This window comes from Hemiscyllium ocellatum, chromosome X (genome assembly GCF_020745735.1).
Source record: "Hemiscyllium ocellatum isolate sHemOce1 chromosome X, sHemOce1.pat.X.cur, whole genome shotgun sequence".
In the NCBI taxonomy this organism is placed as follows: Eukaryota; Metazoa; Chordata; class Chondrichthyes; order Orectolobiformes; family Hemiscylliidae; genus Hemiscyllium; species Hemiscyllium ocellatum.
The window spans coordinates 7,257,918-7,276,722 of record NC_083453.1 but is presented as its reverse complement, the minus strand read 5'-3'; the positions used below and the strand labels follow the sequence as shown (position 1 = coordinate 7,276,722).

Below are 18,805 nucleotides of genomic sequence, written 5' to 3'. Positions count from 1 at the left end.
GGTGCTGTTTGCTCCTGCAGTCTCACTCCTGACCAGACGGTGGTGCTGTTTGCTCCTGCAGTCTCACTCCTGACCAGACGGTGGTGCTGTTTGCTCCTGCAGTCTCACTCCTGACCAGACGGTGGTGCTGTTTGCTCCTGCAGTCTCACTCCTTTCCAGACGGTGGTGCTGTTTGCTCCTGCAGTCTCACTCCTTTCCAGACGGTGGTGCTGTTTGCTGCTTCTTTGCCCATATCTTGTCTCAGTGAATTGCTATTGAAGATGGCGGTGCGGAAGAAGGACGGAGGCCCGAATGTGAAATATTTCGAGGCCTCAGATACGGTGTCGCAGTTTGATAATGTGCGCCTGTGGCTGGGGAAGAACTATAAAAAGGTAAGAGATGCGAATGGAGTGCGTCAGAGAGGGTGAGGCTATCGATGTTTATGGGGCCTTGGACCGGATCTTGATGGCGGGAGGCGGCTAGAAGTTGGGCTTTCCCTGTCCTTGACATCGGCCTCGGAGCTTCCTGTTGGGTTGCCCAGCCGACGGTATTAAATCCCCTGCTGCGGAACGGAGAAACTTCGGAATCAGAGGGCAGACGTTTCCATTCCTCACTTCATGCTCGGAAGCTGTGGATCAATTCTGCTTCCCAGGTCCCCACTTAAAAGCTGCTATCGTCATTTCAAAAAAAAATCTGCCCCGTTTGAAACCTTTCCCTCTCAAAAAATTCAAACCCCTTTCCAAACCAACTTCGCCTTCAATCCAGAAGGTTTATTTAAAACAACCAATCATCTTTTTTTTAAAAAGCACTGAAAAACCCCTCCCCTGAAAACGCCCCTCCTCTCAAAAAAACCTTTTATCCCCATAAACCCACCATCCCCTGTAATTCCCCTCCCTCCATAAACACACAATTCCCCTTTTCTGCCATAAGCCCACCTCATTTTCCCCTTCCCACACCCCACCTCCTCCATCACCTTCTGTCCTACCTGCGACAGACAACTTAGTGAGGGTGAGGTCAAGTATGGTTTTTCCCTCTTGTTGGTTCCCTCACCACCTGCAGCAGACCCAGTCTAGCAGCTACGTCCTTTAGGACATGACCAGCTCAATCTGTAGTACTGCTGCCAAATCACTTAGTAATGGATGTTAAATGCCCCTACCTAGATTAGATTCTGCACCCTTACCACCTTCAGTACTTTCTCCATATGACGTTTAACTGTAATGATTCATCAGCCAATAGAGGATGCTATCCAGTAATCAATCAGAGTTATAATTGCCCATGCTTGATTTGATGCTATGACATTTCATGGTGTTTGAAGTCAATGTTCAGGACAACTCTCTCTTGACTGTATACCACTCTGCTGCCATGTTTGTGTCTGACTTTTTGTGGGACAGGATGTATCCAGGGAAGGTGATAGTAGTGTCTGGATGTTGCCTTTAAGATATGATTACATGAGGCTGTTATTTGACTGGTCTTATGAGATAGCTCTCCCAATCCTGGTACTAGTCCCCACATGTTAGTCAGGAAGACTTTGGTTGACAGGGCTGTTTTTTCCTTTGCTGTCTCTGGTGCCTCGGTTGATGCCAGGTGTTCCATCTGTTTTCGTTCCTTGTTTTGCTTTCTGGTGATTGATACAACTGAGAATGCTTATCCATTTCAGAGGGCAATTAAGTGTCAACATTATGGGCGGCACGGTGCCTCAGTGGTTAGTACTGCTGCCTCACAGCACTAAAGTCTCAGGTTCACTTTCCACCTCAGGCAACTGTCTGTGTGGAGTTTGCACATTCTCCCTGTGTCTGTGTGGGTTTCCTCTGGGTGCTCCGGTTTCCTCCCACAGTCCAAAAATGTGCAGGTTAGGTGAATTGGCCATGCTAAATTGCCCGTAGTGTTAGATGAAGGGATATGTGTGGGGGAGTGGGTCTGGGTGGGTTGCTCTTCAGAGGGTCGGTATGGACTTGTTGGGCCGAAGGGCCTGTTTCCATACTGTAAGTAATCTAATCTAATCTAATATTACGTTTCTTTCCCTAAAGGATATTAGTGAACCAGATGAGTTTTTCTAACAGTCGACAATAGTTTCATTAGACTCTTAATTCCAGACTTTTATTGAATTCACATTTCGTGATCTGACATGGCCAGGTTCAAACCTGGATACCCAGAATATTAGAAACAAAATTAGAGGCGGCTGAAAAATCTCAGCAGGTCCAGCAGCATCTGTAGAGAGAAAACAGAGTTAACATTTACAGTCCTTATTCAGTTCTGAATTTTTCCAGCCAACTATTTTTGTTTCTGATTTCTCGCATCTGCAGTTCTTTGTTTCTTTTAACCCAAGAACATCACTTGGGTCTCTGGATTAATAGTCTAGCAATATTATGGGGCCATTGACTGCCCTAATATGCTTTAAAAATGCTTTTGGATTTTTCTTAATGTTACCCATCAGTGTTTTTTCATATCCTCCCTTCGTACTCCTAATTTCTTTCAGAAGCAATTCCCAACACTTCCTAAATTCCTCGAGGTTATCCACAGTTTTGAGCCTTTGGTATCTATTAGCTTCCTGTTTTTTTTCCCCTTATCCAATCCTGCATTTCCCTTCACATCTCAGGATCATAGAATCCCTATGGTGTGGAAACAGGCCATTTGGCCCAACAAGTCCAAATCAACCCTCCGAAGTGTAACCCACCCAGACCCAATCCCCTACCCTATTATTCTACATTTACACCTGAACAATGCACCTACCTGACACATCCATGGACACTGGGCAACTTAGCGTATCCAATCCACTCTAACCAATGCAACTCTGAACACTATGGGAACAATTTAGCATATCCAATCCACCCTAACCTGCACATCCCTGGACACTATGGGACAATTTAGCATGGCCAATCCACCTTAACCTGCACATCCCTGGGCACTATGGGCAATTTAGCATGGCCAATCCACCCTAACCTGCACATCTCTCGACACAATGGGTAATTTAGCATGGCCAATCCACCCTAACCTGCACATCTTTGGACTGTGGGAGGGAACCGGAGGAAACCCACGCAGACATGGGGAGAAAGTGCTAACTTCACACAGACAGTCTCCTGATGAGCCACTGTGCTGCCGCCTACTAGTTCCGCTTTTATCTTTATGGGAATATGTTGGCCCTGAACGCTCATCATCCATTTGAGTGTCTCCCACTGCTGTAGTGTGGGTTTTCCTGCAAGTCACTGCTCCCAGTCCACTTTGGCCAGATCCTGTCTTTTTTTTCAAAAAGCCAAAGTAGATGCTGAAAAGTCTGGCAGCATTTGTGGAGAGAAACAGAGTTAACGTTTTGTGTTCAAGACTTTTCTTCAGAACTGTTTCTAGCTTGGAAAACAAGGTGTTAGGAGGCTCTTTCAGCTTCATCTCCACCTATCATTATCCCCTCCCTCCGCATCTTCAACATAGAGGATTGTTGAAGAGGCTTACTAGAAAGGAGATCAGAAAGGGACTGAGGAGAGCCAGGAGGGAGCACGAAAAAGGCTCGGCTGGAAGGATTAGGGAGAACCAAAAGGCATTTTACTCATATGTGAGGAATAAGAGAATGACCGGAAAGAAGGTAGGGCTGGTCAGAGATAGCGTAGGGAACTTGTGCATTGAGCCTGAGCAGATAGGGGAAACCTTAAATGAGTTTTTTTGCTTCGGTTTTCATTAAGGAAAGGGACAGTGTTGCGAATGAGAACTTTGAGGAGCTGGGAAACAGGTTTGAACAGATCACGATTGATGAAGTTGTGCTGGAAATTTTGGAAAACTTTAAGATTGCTAAGTCCCCAGGGCCAGACTAGATTTATCTGAGGTTGCTCCAGGAAGCGAGAAAGGAGGTTGCCTAGCTGTTGGCGAAAATCTTTGCTTTCTCACTCTCCATGGGAGTCATACAGGAGGATTGGAGGGAGGTGAATGTTGTTCCTCTTTTCAAGAAGGGGAGTAGGGAAATCCCTGACAGTTACAAACCAGTCAGTCTTACGTTGGTGGTCAGCAAGGTTTTGGAAAGAATTCTGTGGGATAGGATTTGTGACTGTTTGGAAAAGCATAGCGTGATTAAAGGCAGTCAGCATGGCTTTGTGAGGGGCAGGTCATGTCTCACAAATCTTATTGAGTTCTTTGAAGTGATGAGACAAGTCAACAAAGGTCAAGCAGTGGATGTGGTGTATATGGACTTCCTCAAGGCATTTGGTAAGGTTCCCCACTGTAGGCTCATTCACAAAGTCAGGAGTTAGAGGGCGGCACGGTGGCACAGTGGTTAGCACTGCTGCCTCACAGCGCCTGTAGACCCGGGTTCAATTCCCGACTCAGGCGACTGACTGTGTGGAGTTTGCACGTTCTCCCCGTGTCTGCGTGGGTTTCCTCCGGGTGCTCCGGTTTCCTCCCACAGTCACAAAGATGTGCGGGTCAGGTGAATTGGCCATGCTAAATTGCCCATAGTGTTAGGTAAGGGGTAATGTAGGGGTATGGGTGGGTTACGCTTCGGCGGGTCGGTGTGGACTTGTTGGGCCGAAGGGCCTGTTTCCACACTGTAAGTCTAATCTAATCTAATCTAAAAAAAAGTATGGAATACAGGGAGCTTTGACTCTGGATTCAGAATTGCCTGACTGACAGAAGGCAGAGAGTGGGTGTACATGGAAAGTATTCTGCCTGGAGGTCATTGATGAGTGGTATCCTGCATGGCTCTGTTCTTGGACCTCTGCTCTTTGTAGTTTTTATAAATGACTTGGATGAGGAGGTTGAGAGGTGGGTTAGTAAATTTGTCGATGATAGAAAGGTTGGAGGTTTGATTGATTGATAGTATCGAGGGTTATTGTGGGCTGCAGTGCAGAGCTGGGCTGAGAAATGGCAGATGGAGTTCAACCTGGATAAATGCGAAGTGATGCATTTTGGAAGGTTGAACTTGAATGCTGGATATAGGATTAAAGACAGGATTCTTGGCAGTGTGGAGGAACAGAGGGATCTTAGTATTCAAGTGCATAGATCTCTCAAAGTTGCCACCCAAGTGGATAGGGTTGTTAAGAAAGCGTATGGTGTTTTGGCTTTTGTTAACAGGGGGATCGAGTTTAAGAGCCACGAGGTTTTGCTGCAGCTCTACAAGACCCTGGTGAGACACACTTGGAATATTGTGTCCAGTTCTGGTCACCCTATTATAAGATACAGAGGTTTTGGAGAGGGTGCAAAGAGATGCTGCCTGGACTGGAGGGCTTGTCTTACACAGAGAGGTTGACTAAGCTCAGACTCCTCTCTGGAGAGGAGGAGGAGGAGGAAGAGAGGTGACCTGATCGAGGTATACAAGGTAATGAGAGGCATGGATAGAGTCAATAGCCAGAGAATTTTCCCCAGGGCAGGATTGACTGGCACAAGGGGTTATAGTTTTAAGATATTAGGAGGAAGGTATAGAGGAGACGTCAGAGGTAGGTTCTTTACACAGAGAGTTGTGAATGCATGGAATGCGTTGCCAGCTGTGGTGGTGGAAGCAGAGTCATTGGGGACATTTAAGTGACTGTTGGACATGCACATGGACAGCAGTGAATTGAGGGGTGTGTAGGTTAGGTTATTTTATTTTAGGTTAGGAATAATCCTCGGCACAACATCGTGGGCCAAAGGGCATGTTCTGTGCTGTACGTTTCTATGTTCTGTGTGCGATATATACCGACTGAGATGAAATGTAGACTGGGCAACTGCATTGCGGAATACTTGCGTTCTGTCCACAAAAATGTCCCTGAGCTTCCACTTCAACACCCCACTGTGTTCCCTGGCCAACATCTCCATCTCAGGCTTGCTGCGGTGCTCGAGCGATGCTCAGTGCAACTGCAAGAACAGCACCTCGTTTTCCATATGGGAACCCTGCAGCCTTTGGGACTTGATATCAAGTTTGATAATTTTACAGCCTGAACACATCCTCTCCCATGTCCTTACTCCAACCCCCGCACACCAGGCCTTGTCATCACCTGGGCTGCTACCACAAACAACCCATTGTCACCTACTGATGGTCCCCATAAGCAGCTATTGATTTTCTCAGACCTACCTTTATCCATTCCTTTGTCCAACTGTTGTTTTCTCTCTAGGCTTCATCTCTACCAATTATTTACTCCTTACCCTCACCCGTTCCATCCTGAAGAAAGGTCACTGGACTCAAATTGTTAACTCTGCTTTCTTTCCACAGATGTTGCTAGTCCTGCTGTTTTTTTCCCCAGTGGTTATAAAGCTCATAATCCATATATTCTGTTTCCTCTTTTTTTAAAGTTTTTTTGTGGTCTTCCTTTGCACGATGCCAAAATCCTCCTAGTTCTCAGGTGTACCGTTTAACAACTTTGTGGGCCTTTTCCTTTGGTCTAATACAATTCTTGATTCCTTTTACTAGCAGCAGTCGGAGCACTTTTGGTTGCTGAGTTTTTGTGCATAAGGGATTTTTTTTGTTGTAATATCTGTATTAATTCATTAAACCTTTGCTATTGTCTGTCTATTGTCATATCTTTTAATGTAAATTCCCAATTCACCAAGTCCAATTTGCTCCTTATAGCTTTATATATTTTTTTAGATTAGATACCCTACAGTGTTCTTTGTGTTGATTTAAGACCCTAATTTGTAATGGAACTATGTCACTTTCACACTTCACAGAAAATACTGTTATGTTATGGTTACTCTTTCTTCAAGACACCTTTACAACACTATTATGAATTTAGCCTTTTTCATTGCACAATGCTAGCTCTAAAATGGGCTGTTTCCTAGTTGGTTCCTCAATATACTGCTCCATAAAACCATCTCCCTTACACTCGAATAATTCATACTCCACTCATTAATATGAATTAGACTTACCCAATTTATATGCATATTGAAATCCCCCATGATTTGGTGTTCTCCTTGTTACACATATAATTTTCTAATTTATACGTGATCACTGGTGTTTGTTGACCTATAAACAACACCCATCACATATGTCTGCCCCCTGTTGTTTCTTAGTTCCTTTCAAACTGATTCTATTTCGTAAACTTTAAAAGTAAGGTCATCTCTAACTATGGTACTAATGATGAGCAACTGCTGGTGTTGGATTGGAATGTACAAAGTTAAAAATCACACAGCTCCAGGTTATAGTCCAACAGGTTTATTTGGAAGTACTAGCTTTTGGAGTGCTGCTCCTTCATCAGATGACTAGCTACCAGACAAAGGAGCAGCACTCCAAAAGCTAGTACTTCCAAATAAACCTGTTGGACTATAACTTGGTGTTGTGAATTTCTTAACTATAACTAACAGCACCATTGCCACCACCTTTCTCCCAGCCTCCTGTCCTTCCTGAGTATGATGTACATTTTCCCTAACAGTTTATCAGCCACACATTCATCTCTGTAAGATTATTTATCCACTACCCATTTGAATGTGGCTCTGGTAATAACCTGGAAGTTCTGCTTTTAATTTAGTACTTATGCTGCATACCACCACCCCAGCCCCTCAAAAAAGCGGATATTTGGTAGTTGGCACTAGCCAGACAACACCACAGCTCTCTGGATTCTACTTCTCTCCCAGCTTATCTGGAAAGAAAGCAGAGTTGATGTTTCAGATGCAGTGACCCTTCATCAGGACTTCTTGATCCCTCTCCCTGCTTGACTTGTAGTCACACCCTTCTGTCCTTAGCATTGACCAAATCAGATGACAGCCTTCTAGGATGTAGTGTACTGGTAACTTTGTTGTTGTCTGATGCCGGCAGCTCAGTCTTCAGCTCTAAAGCTTTGAGTTCAAGCTCCTGAAGCCACAGACACTTCCTGCAGTTGCGATTGCAGTAGTATTCATGAGTTCCTGTAGGCTGCAGCCATGACACACTGTCTTGTAATCTTTGTGTTAATTTAAAAAATGCTTTTGATTAATTTAGTTATATAATATAGTCCTTGCCTAAGAAACTTAACTGTCCAGACCAATCAAGTCCCACTGAACTTATTTATTCCTATCTTAACTCTACTCCACCTCCCCATCTCTGCTGTTTAGTTCCTTTCCACTAACATATGTGATTATTTTCGCACTTTGCGTCGGTTGCACAATTTCAGGTTTTCTGGTCCAAACTGAATCCTCTTCACCATGGATGTGAAATTCCTCTACACACCCATTGCCCACCACTTCCTTGAAAAGAGGCCTGAGCAGTCTCCATCCATTACCACTTTCCTTTGTCTGGCCATGCTCATTCTCACTTTGAACAACTTCCCTTTTAACTCATCCTGTTTTCTCCAAGTCCAGGGTGTAGCCAAGGGTACATGGTTCCCAGCTATGCCCGTCTCTTTGTGGAGTATGCAGAACATGCCTCGTTCCAATCCTACTTGGGCCGGCAGCCACAACTCTTTTTCCAATACATAGACAATGATGCTGTGCCCTGCTCTCGTGTGGAATAGGAAAAATTAATCTGTTTTGCTTCCAATTTCTATCCTCCTCTCCTTCACCTTCTCCGTCTCTGACTCTTCCTTCCTTGACTTCGCTGGTTTCATTTTTTGAGGATAAGCTAACCACTGAAAACCTATCACCTCTCACAGTTACATTGACAATCTATCCTCACACCCTGCTTCCTGCAAGAATTCCATTTCATTCTCCCAGTTTTTCAGTTGCATCTGTTCTGATGATGTTATCTTTCGATGGCCTGCCTCCGACATGACCTCCTTTTTCCTCAACTGAGGACCTCACTCTCACTGTGGTTGACAGGGCCTTAAGCTGTATCCAACCCGTCTCCTGCACTTCTGCCCTCACCCTTTTCCCCTCCTTCCCAGAACAAAGATATGCCTTCCCTTGTCCTTAGTTTCCACCCTTCTAGTCTCTACACTAAATTTCTTCCACCTCCAGCAGGATGCTACTACCAGACACATCTCCCCTCCCCTCAACAGTCAGCATTCCGCAGAGGCAGTTCTTTCCATCACACTCAGGTCTACTCCTAATACGTCCACCTGGCACCTTTCCATGCAATTGCAAAAGATGTAACTTGTCCTTTGTCCTCCTCCCTCCTCATGGTCCAAAGCCCCAAACACATCTTCCAGACAAAGCACAGTTTTACTTTTATTTCTTTTAATCGAGTCTGTATTTGCTGGTTCTCAATGTAGTCACCTTTACATTGGTAAGACCAAATGCAGATTGGGTGACTGTATTGCAGGACATCTCTGCTGTCTCTGTAAGACTCTGACCTTCCAGTTGCTTGGCGTTTCAATAAATCACCTTGCTCTCAGGCTAACATTTCTGTCCTGGGCTTGCTGCAATGTTCCAATGAAGCACAATGCAAACTTAAGGAACAACACCTTAAATTTTTAACTTAAACACTTCACAGCTTCAATCTCAATATTGAATTCCATAACTTAAGAAACTGAGTGTATTATGTCCATTCTCCATTTTTCTAACATTCTCATCCCCTCCACCCAGTACGCACATGCACACACATTGCTGTGCCTTGTTACTTTGCTCTTGGTAGAAAGCTCCCATTCTCTCTCTTTGGCACGTTAACTCTAATCCATTTTAGTTCCACTTTTCTCTTTCACCACTGTTAACAGAGTCTTTGTCTTTTGAGTTGGGCCTCTATACAAGGCCTCTGTCAAAAGTATTTTCCAACACATTTCAGTTCTGAAGAAAAGTCATACTGGATTTGAAGCATTAGTTCTTGTCTTCACAGATGCTGCCAGACATGTTGAGTTTCTCTAGCATTCTGTGTTTGTTTCACACAAGTCTTGGCTGCACAAGCAGTGCAGACAAATCCCTGAGTAAAAGCAAAATACTGTGGATGCAAGAAATCTGAAACAAAACACTGGAGACAATGGCTAACTTCCAAATTGACAATTTTCCAATAATGAATTTCGGAGTGTGTGTGTGAGAGAGAAAAATTACGAACATTGTGGTATTAGACAGGGTAGCAGAAAGTCCCTTTAGTTATTGAGTGTGTGAAAGAAATCATGTGGTAATAGCTTCATAAAATCCAAGAGAAACATCCAAGTTGTAAATTCTCATCTGCTGTGGCATGGGCAGTCCAGGTGAAGAACTCACTGAAAGTAGTGTTGTTGGGGAAATGGGGGTCTGCACTCCTATATCAATATGTTTTGGGGAAAAATCAAAACATTCCTTCACTTAGAGTCATAGAGATGTACAGCATGGAAACAGACCCTTCAGTCCAACCTGTCCATGCCGACCAGATATCCTAAACCAATCTAGTCCCACCTGCCAGCACCCGGCCCATATCCCTCCAAACCCTACCTATTCACATACCCATCCAAATGCCCTTTAAATGTTGCAATTGTACCAGCCTCCACCACTTCCTCAGCAGCTCATTCCATACACGTACCACCCTCTGCGTGAAAAAGTTGCCCCATAGGTCTCTTTTATATCTTTCCCCTCTCACCCTAAACCTATGCTCTCTAGTTCTGGACTCCCCAACCCCAGGGAAGAGACTTTGTCTACTTATCCTATCCATACCCCTCATGATTTTATAAACCTCTATAAGGTCACCCCTCAGCCTTCGACGCTCCAGAGAAAACAGTCCCAGCCTGTTCAGCCTCTCCCTGTAGCTCAGATCCTCCAACCCTGGCAACATTCTTATAAATCTTTTCTGAACCTTTTCAAATTTCACAACATCTTTCCGATAGGAAGGAGACCAGAGTTGCATGCAAATTCCAACAGTGGCCTAACAATGTCCTGTACAGCCGCAACATGACCTCCCAGCTCCTGTACTCAGTACTCTGACCAATAAAGGAAAGCATGCCAAACGCCTTCTTCACTATCCTATCTACCTGCGACTCCACTTTCAAGGAGCTATGAACCTGCACTCCAAGGTCTCTTTGTTTAGCAACACTCCCAGGACCTTACCATTAAGTGTATTAGGAGAAAGTGGGCGGCGCGGTGGCACAGTGGTTAGCACTGCTGCCTCACAGCGCCAGGGACCTGGGTTCAATTCCCACCTCAGGCGACTGACTGTGTGGAGTTTGCACGTTCTCCCCGTGTCTGCGTGGGTTTCCTCCGGGTGCTCCGGTTTCCTCCCACAGTCCAAAGATGTGCGGGTCAGGTGAATTGGCCATGTCAAATTGCCCATAGTGTTAGGTAAGGGGTATATGTAGGGGTATGGGTGGGTTGCGCTTCGGCGGGTCGGTGTGGACTTGTTGGGCCGAAGGGCCTGTTTCCACACTGTAAGTAATCTAAGTAATCTAAAAAAAAGTGAGGACTGCAGATGCTGGAGATCAGAGCTGAAAATGTGTTGCTGGAAAAGCGCAGCAGGTCAGGCAGCATCCGAGGAACAGGAGAATCGACGTTTCGGGCATAAGCCGTTCTTCAGGAATCCTGAAGAAGGGCTTATGCCCGAAACGTCAATTCTCCTGTTCCTCGGATGCTGCCTGACCTGCGCTTTTCCAGCAACACATTTTCAGCATTAAGTGTATAAGTTCTGCTAAGAATTGCTTTCCCAAAATGCAGCACCTCGCATTTATCTGAATTAAACTCCATCTGCCACTTCTCAGCCCATTGGCCCATCTGGTCCAGATCCTGTTGTAGTCTGAGGTAACCCTCTTCACTGTCCACTACATCTCCAATTTTGGTGTCATCTGCAAACTTACTAACTGTACCGCTTATGCTCGCATCCAAATCATTTATGTAAATGACAAAAAGTAGAGAGTCCGGCACCGATCCTTGTGGCACTCCACTGGTCACAGGCCTCCAGTCTGAAAAACAACCCTCCACCACCACCCTCTGTCTTCTACCTTTGAGCCAGTTCTGTATCCAAATGGCTAGTTCTCCCTGTATACCTTGCTAATCAGTCTCCCATGGGGAACCTTGTCGAGCGCCTTACTGAAGTCCATATGGATCACATCTACTGCTCTGCCCACATCAATCTTCTTTGTTATTCTTCAAAAAACTCAGTCAAGTTTGTGAGACATGATTTCCCACGCACAAAGCCATGTTGACTATCCCAAATCATGTACATCCTGTCCCTCAGGATTCCCTCCAACAACTTGCCCACCACCGAGGTCAGGCTCACCGGTCTATATTTCCCTGGCTTGTCTTTACCGCCCTTCTTAAACAGTGGCACTATGTTTGCCAACCTCCAGTCTTCTGGCACCTCACCTGTGACTATCAATGATACAAATATCTCAGCAAGAGACCCAGCAATCACTTCTCTAGCTTCCCACAGAGTTCTCGGGTACACCTGATCAGGTCCTGGGGATTTATCCACCTTTAACCATTTCAAGACATCCAGCACTTCCTCCTCTGTAATCTGGACATTTTGCAAGATGTCACCATCTATTTCCCTACAGTCTATATCTTCCATATCCTTTTCCACAGTAAATACTGATGCAAAATATCCCTCCGTTTAAGAAAGGACTGCATTTAGTTTCACTTGGTCTGAGCACTTAAATGCCCTGCACATAGGGAGAAAGGCATTCACTGAAGTTGAGATTTCACTGAAAATTTATCCAACCTGACAGCATAGCCCTCAGAAATAAATATTAATCCAGGAGACGTGGAGTATTATAGAGAGGGGGGACAGAAAATGAATGGGAAGGTCCACCTCAGGTTACAGGTAGTAGTGAAGAAATTAATTTTACAGCATAGCAACCAAACTATCGGGGTGCATTCCTTGAGGTGATGAGTACACACTGACAGAATCTGGACACGTCATAGAAAGCAATGAGGCACCATGCAGTTTGTATGTACATATGTTGCATAATAATGAGGACCAGATTAAGGCAGGTGCAGGGCTGACTGAATATGGACAAAATGATACAAAGACAGAATAACGCTATTTTCCACACAAGATAACAACTAAATATAGGCACCAAGGTAACATGCATGCCAGGAAGAGCCAGTGAATTGAAGAATGCCACAATTATAGGGAAGACGTTGGCAAAACAAAATTGCCTTAATGTGCAAGGTAAGGGACAGAACGTAAGATCCATGGGTTGGCAAAAGGAGGGAAAGATGTCCGAGGCTAAAAAGTGTACTCCGAGTTCTGAAAGTGGACCTGGAAGTGAGCATAATCCTTGGAAAAGATTACAAACTTACAGAAGGAATTCTGATCATTGGAAGGGGAGATCTTGAAATAATCCAGAACGAGACGGAAAGGTCAGTAGAGGTCATCATTGGACAAGAACAAGGACAATGAAGTGGGCTGGGAATATCGCGGGAAGTGAAAGCCCTGGTTGTGGTCCCATTTCTGCCTCAGTTGAAGCAAAATGCTCAGACACACAGTAGTTTTACCTCCGTCTTTATTCCGGGCTCTGGAGAGGGGGGAGAGAGAACAGTCGCCCATGTACACATAGACATGAGTTCACTGTCTTCTCTGGAATAGCAGATTCTTAATGAATTATATAGTCACTTACAGCGAGGAGTATCCAGATAAAGCAACAATACATATTGATTGGGTGACTTACAATCAGCAAGTGTCGTTAGTAGAGGTTAAGCCTTCTGCTGTTATACAATGAAAGTTCTTAACCGTGTTAACTGGCTTCACATAATGGATACTTTTCCCCATGTTAAATGACCTTACATAATGAATGTTTCCAATTGTGTTAAATGGCTCTAATAATGAATGCTTTTCCGCCTTGTTAACCCATTGCCCTTGCCTCCAGCACCCTATTGTTAACTGCATGTTCTTATCTGATCTGAGTCATGCTCAGCTGAATCTCTTGTTTCATAAAACTCAAAACCTAACTCTTTCCCTACCTGCTCATACCTTATATACTTTCTCATTATGATCGAGATTTTTAATGGCTATAAACAAATTAGAAGTTGATAAAGAATGACAAAAAGAGTTGGAGAGCTGGGGTGAAAAAATATTGATGTCTACACTAAGATACCATATACAAGACAGCTAGCCTTGTCAGACAGATGGATCTGCATAGGAAACGTGCTTCCTGATAGAACATATAAGGCTAAAGCCAGACTTGTGGTTTGGAGTTTTGGAGAAAAGCTTGCTCATCAAGATGTTACAGTACCTTCCCCCTATTGCAGGAAGAGTGAAGTTGAAGATCTCTTTAGCTCTTATAGCGACATAATCCTGGGATCATAAGTCAATTCCACTCCCTCCACCACTGATGGTCAGTAGCCGTAATATCTACAGAATGCACTGCAGAAATTCACCAAAGATTTTTAGACAGCACTTTCCAAGCCCACAATCACTACCATCTGGAAAGACGAGGCTATTAAATACATGGGGACATCACCCACAGGTTCCCCTCAAAGCCATTCACTGCCCTGTCTTGGAAATATGTTGTCGCTCCTTCAGTGTCAGTGGGTCAAAATCCTGGAATTTCCTCCCTAATAGTATTGAGAGTCTACTGACACCACATGGACTGCAGCAGTTTAAGAATCACCATCACCTTCTCAAGGGCAACTTGGGACAGGCAATAGTGATGCCCACGTCCCATGAGTGAATAAAAAAAATATAAAAGTTGCAATTTTACAGGGTGAAAACTGTGAAAAGCAAGTATTTTTGAAACCACCAAAAGAAGCAGGTGGTGTAGAAGGGAAGCTGTGGAGATTTATGGGTGCAATGACAGAATGGTAATTCTCGGTTAGGTCCATCTTGCTGAAAGTAGGTTGACTTCAGCTTAAAGCAGACCAGCAATGTTCTACTGGTATCACAGAAGGAAATGGCCAGGCATTTTAAGATGCACATGGGGAGTTTTTATGGAATTTCAGTGATGTGTGGTATTTAAAATAAAAAGGGAATTTACAGTTGGAAGTCAAGCTTTGTGGGCTTTTAAATATATAAAATTAGACATCAAGCAGAAAAATCAGGAGTGACTTTAGATCAGCAGTCTTAAGTGGAAAGTGTAAATTGCATCCTGATGCATTGTGTCAGGTCCCCACAAAAAGATGATTTTGCATCCAAGGAACAGACAAGAAATTTGATTGGACAGTTAAACTGGATGTGCCCTCAAACTCAACCCAGTGCCAGTTATGATAAGTGCTGTGATGAAGTGTGCTCCTGTTGAAGAAGTGTTGAGGAGAGGGTGAATAAAACCTTAAAGAAGTTCAGTTCAGAAAAATGCAGACTCCAGTCTTTAGCTGACGCAGAAAATATGAGGCTCACCCTTTTTATCGGTCCTTCCTTGTTCTCAGCAAAGGGGGTTGCTGAGAAAAGAATGAGAATTGACCTTGCTAGTAAGAAGTAAATCTGAGAAAGAAAGATGTCCAAAATAAAGTGGATAGACACAAATCACCAGCTGTCAGACTAATTCAAAAGAAAGGGTGCTTACGCCAATAATTTCATGGAGAACCTTGGGGGGGGGGGGGCAATTATTATATGCAGTAAGAAAAGGAAGAAAGAAAAAGCAACTTTTGTTGGGGTTACTTTGTGATTAAACATGTCCTAATTTTTTTGTTCAAAACAAAAAAGCGCAAATACGCAAGGTTGATGGTATTATAATAAATATTTAAAAAGTTGATTGGTGTTTAGCAACTTAAGTGGGTGATTGGGATTGATTGATTAATTGTTGAGTGTGTGGTGCTGGAAAAGCACAGCAGGTCAGACAGCATTTGAACAGCAGGAGAATTGACATTTCGGGCAAAAGCCTTTCATCAGCCCTTCTCATTCCTGATGAAGGGCTTTTGCCCAAAACATCGAATCTCCTCCTCGGATGCTGCCTGACCTGCCGTGCTTTTCCAGCACTACACCCCCCGACTCCAATCTCCAGCATTTGCAGTCCTCACTTTGGCCTTGATTGATTAATTGATTAGTTAGATAAGGGGGCAACAGTTGGGACTGGTGCATGAAGGAACTGTAAGACTGAGTCATTAATAAACTTTGGTTTCTGTCTTACCAACCGGCTTCACATAGTAACTTATCTAGTTGAAACTGTAAGTTTTAGTTAATTGCTCAACATAAACTTAGACACGAGGGAGAAATTCAGATTCCTATGCAAGTCAGTCTGCTATAACAGGTGTTTCGTTAACACGAATTTGCTGTAACGCATTTGATGAATTGGGGACACTGATTCTAAAGCTTGAACTTTTAAAACGTGTGTTAGCTGTAACACGATTATATTGCCTACGCTTAAAGCGCTGTCTCTAAAACACAATTTTTCTATAATGCAGAGCTGCACAAGAACCATCACATTACAGAAGAATTGCCTGTACTCACCCAACTTCCCCAACTCACCAACTCTTGTGCATTCACAGTATAGACAAGCAGTACTGAGAAACACCTGTATGTGAGAGGGGCATAACAAAGGAAATTGATTCTTTGGTGAGAGTTGGACATTTATTCTAGGGTCCCAGGTAAGAGTGAACCAGCTCGGTTGCAGAAGTGCATTTGTCCTCAATATGTCCTTGCAGGTGGGACTTCAAGGTTAAATTGAGGTTGTTGCTCTGAGTTTTAAGGAGTCACTGGTATAGATGTTAGAATGGACTCTCCCACAGCAAGAAAAGCAATCCTTTTTAGCTCTTCTGTCCATGTATTCGTGGAAATGTGGATGAATTCACATAAAAGCTATGCTTTGCAGAGTGATATGTTCAAGAGAGATGTTTTAACAATCGGTCAAAGAAGCAGCAGTTACAGAAGCTAAACTAGATTTTTAATTCATTCATGGGAGGTGGACATCACTGGCTAGACCAGCATTTATTGTCTATCCCTTATTGCCCAGAGGACAGCTGAGAGTCAAGCATATTGCTTTGGGTCTGGAGATGGAATTTAAACAAATGCGCAATGTTTTATTGGTGTTAAACAGAAAACTTTCTGGCATATTCATGTTGTATGTTGATGACCACGTCTGGTGTTGGCATTGTGGAATTTGTAAAATGTGTTATTTATAAAATTAGAACCGAATATAAAATTGTAGATCAGGTAGTGAGGCTTTCAAATATCCTTGTTCAAATATTAACCAGAATAAGTCGCAAATAACTTGAAATCAATAGTGCTGTTTAGAGTGTTGCTTTTATCCCAGTTAATCGTCTAAAGTTAAGACAAAAGGCTGTTATATCTAAAGAAGAGACAAAGCAGTTGTAAAGATTGATTGTAAGCTGAGCTAGTTATGTACTTCTCTTGTCTAGTTTATGTTGGAGTTAAATACCTGATAAAACTCCCTGAAGTCAAGAACATTTTAAGGGCAAATAAGTTATGGAAACTAAACCTAGTGAGCATGTACTTGCTGGGAGGGAAAGGAAATCTCTAAAATTAATTGGATAGATGCAAGTCATCAACTGTTTTTGTATGTGTATTTCTTTCTGTAAAGCACTGTTCAGGTTCTTAGAGGGCAGATGTCTTACAATGTAGTGGCTAAGCGGGGTGCACTTTGGGGCCAGTGATCATAATTCTATTAGTTTTAAAACAGTTACAGATAAGGATAGACATGTTCTAAAAGTTCAAGTTCGAAATTGGAATAAGGGCAATTTTGATGATACGGACAAACAATCCTTTATTTGAAAAACTCCAAAATCCAAAGCTTTTTCGTGAAGTTTTTTTTCTCCATAACAAAGTTGTTTGGCATGCAAACAGTTAGTCCAACTCCACACCCACTCAGATGTGACATGGGCGCGTGGCCCTGCACTGGCAGGCGTCAATTCTGTCTCGGGGCTCGTAAGTACTCACAGGTGCGTCTGCTGTTCGGTCAGATTTTTTAACTTCACTGTTAAACTGTCACTTATTCCGAAGTCCAAAGAATTACGAAAACCAGCTGGTCCCAAGTGTTTCAGATAAAGGATTGTGTACCTGTATGAGGCAAGAACTTTCAAAACTTGATTGGGAGAGGCTATTCACATATAAAGTGAGGGCTGGAAAGTGGGAGGCCTTCAAAAATGAGATAACGAGAGTCCAGAAGCAGTATGTTCCTATTAGTGTAAAGGGCAAGGCTGGTAGGTGTAGGGAATGCTGGATGACAAGAGAAATTGAAGCTGTGGTCAAGATAAAGGAGGAGGCATATGGCAGGTATAGAAAGCTGGGACCGAGTAAATCCCCCAAGGAATATAAGGACAGTAGGAATATACTCGAGGGAAAGCAAGAGGGCAAAAAGGGCACAGGAAATAGCTTTGGCAAATGGAATCCAAAGAAGTTCTACAAATACATTCCGGGCAAAACAGCAACTCGGGAGAGAATAGGGCCGCTTAAAGATCAACAACTATCCACTGCAGCAAATTGATGAAATATTAAATGAGTATTTCAAGTCACTATTTACTGTGGATAAGGATATGGAAGCTAGAGAGGTTTGAGAAATAAATAGTGATATCTTTAAAAGTGTTCATATTACAGAGGACGTGGTGCTGTACATCTTAAAACACAAAGGTGGATAAATACCTAGAACTTTATCAGGTCTTTATCCCAGAACTTTGTGGGTAGCTAGGGAATTGATTGCTGGGCCACTAGCAGATTTATTTGTATCATCAACAGCCATGGGTGGCTAATATTCTTAGTATATTGCTATTAATTAAGAAAGGTGGTAAGGAAAAGCCAAGGAACTATAGACTGGTGAGCTTGACGTCAGTGGTGGATAAGCTGTTGGAGGGGATTCTGAGGGATAGGATTTCCACGTAATTGGAAAGGCAAGAACTGATTAGGGATAGTCAACATGGCTTTGTATATGGGAATTTGTATATCACTAACTTGATTGAGTTTTTGGAAGAAGTGACAGAAGATTGATGAAGGTAGAGCAGTGGAATTGTCTATGTGGACTTCAGCAAGGTGTTTGACAAAGTTCCGCATGATAGACGGGTTAGCAAGATTAGATCACATGGAATCCAGGGAGTGAGAGCCACTTGAATACAAGAGTATACCTGGTTTGAAGGTAGGAGACAGAGGATGATGTTGGAGAGTTAGTTTTTGGACTGGAGACCTGTGACCAGTGGTGTGCTGCAAGGATCACTACTGGGTCCACTGCTTTTTGTCATT

The 18,805-nt window shown here is 43.5% G+C and overlaps 1 protein-coding gene across 3 annotated transcripts in view; it reads left to right on the top strand.

Annotated features, from left to right (window-relative positions):
- Positions 1-207: 207 nt before the first annotated feature.
- LOC132805832 (SWI/SNF complex subunit SMARCC2-like) overlaps positions 208-18,805 on the top strand; it is a 157,866-nt gene continuing 139,268 nt past the window's right edge. For all 3 annotated transcript variants that reach the window (XM_060821126.1, XM_060821125.1, XM_060821124.1), the window contains exon 1: positions 208-371. In XM_060821126.1, coding sequence (XP_060677109.1) covers positions 261-371 — 111 coding nt within the window. In that variant the 5' untranslated portion in view covers positions 208-260. The remainder of the gene's footprint in view (positions 372-18,805) is intronic.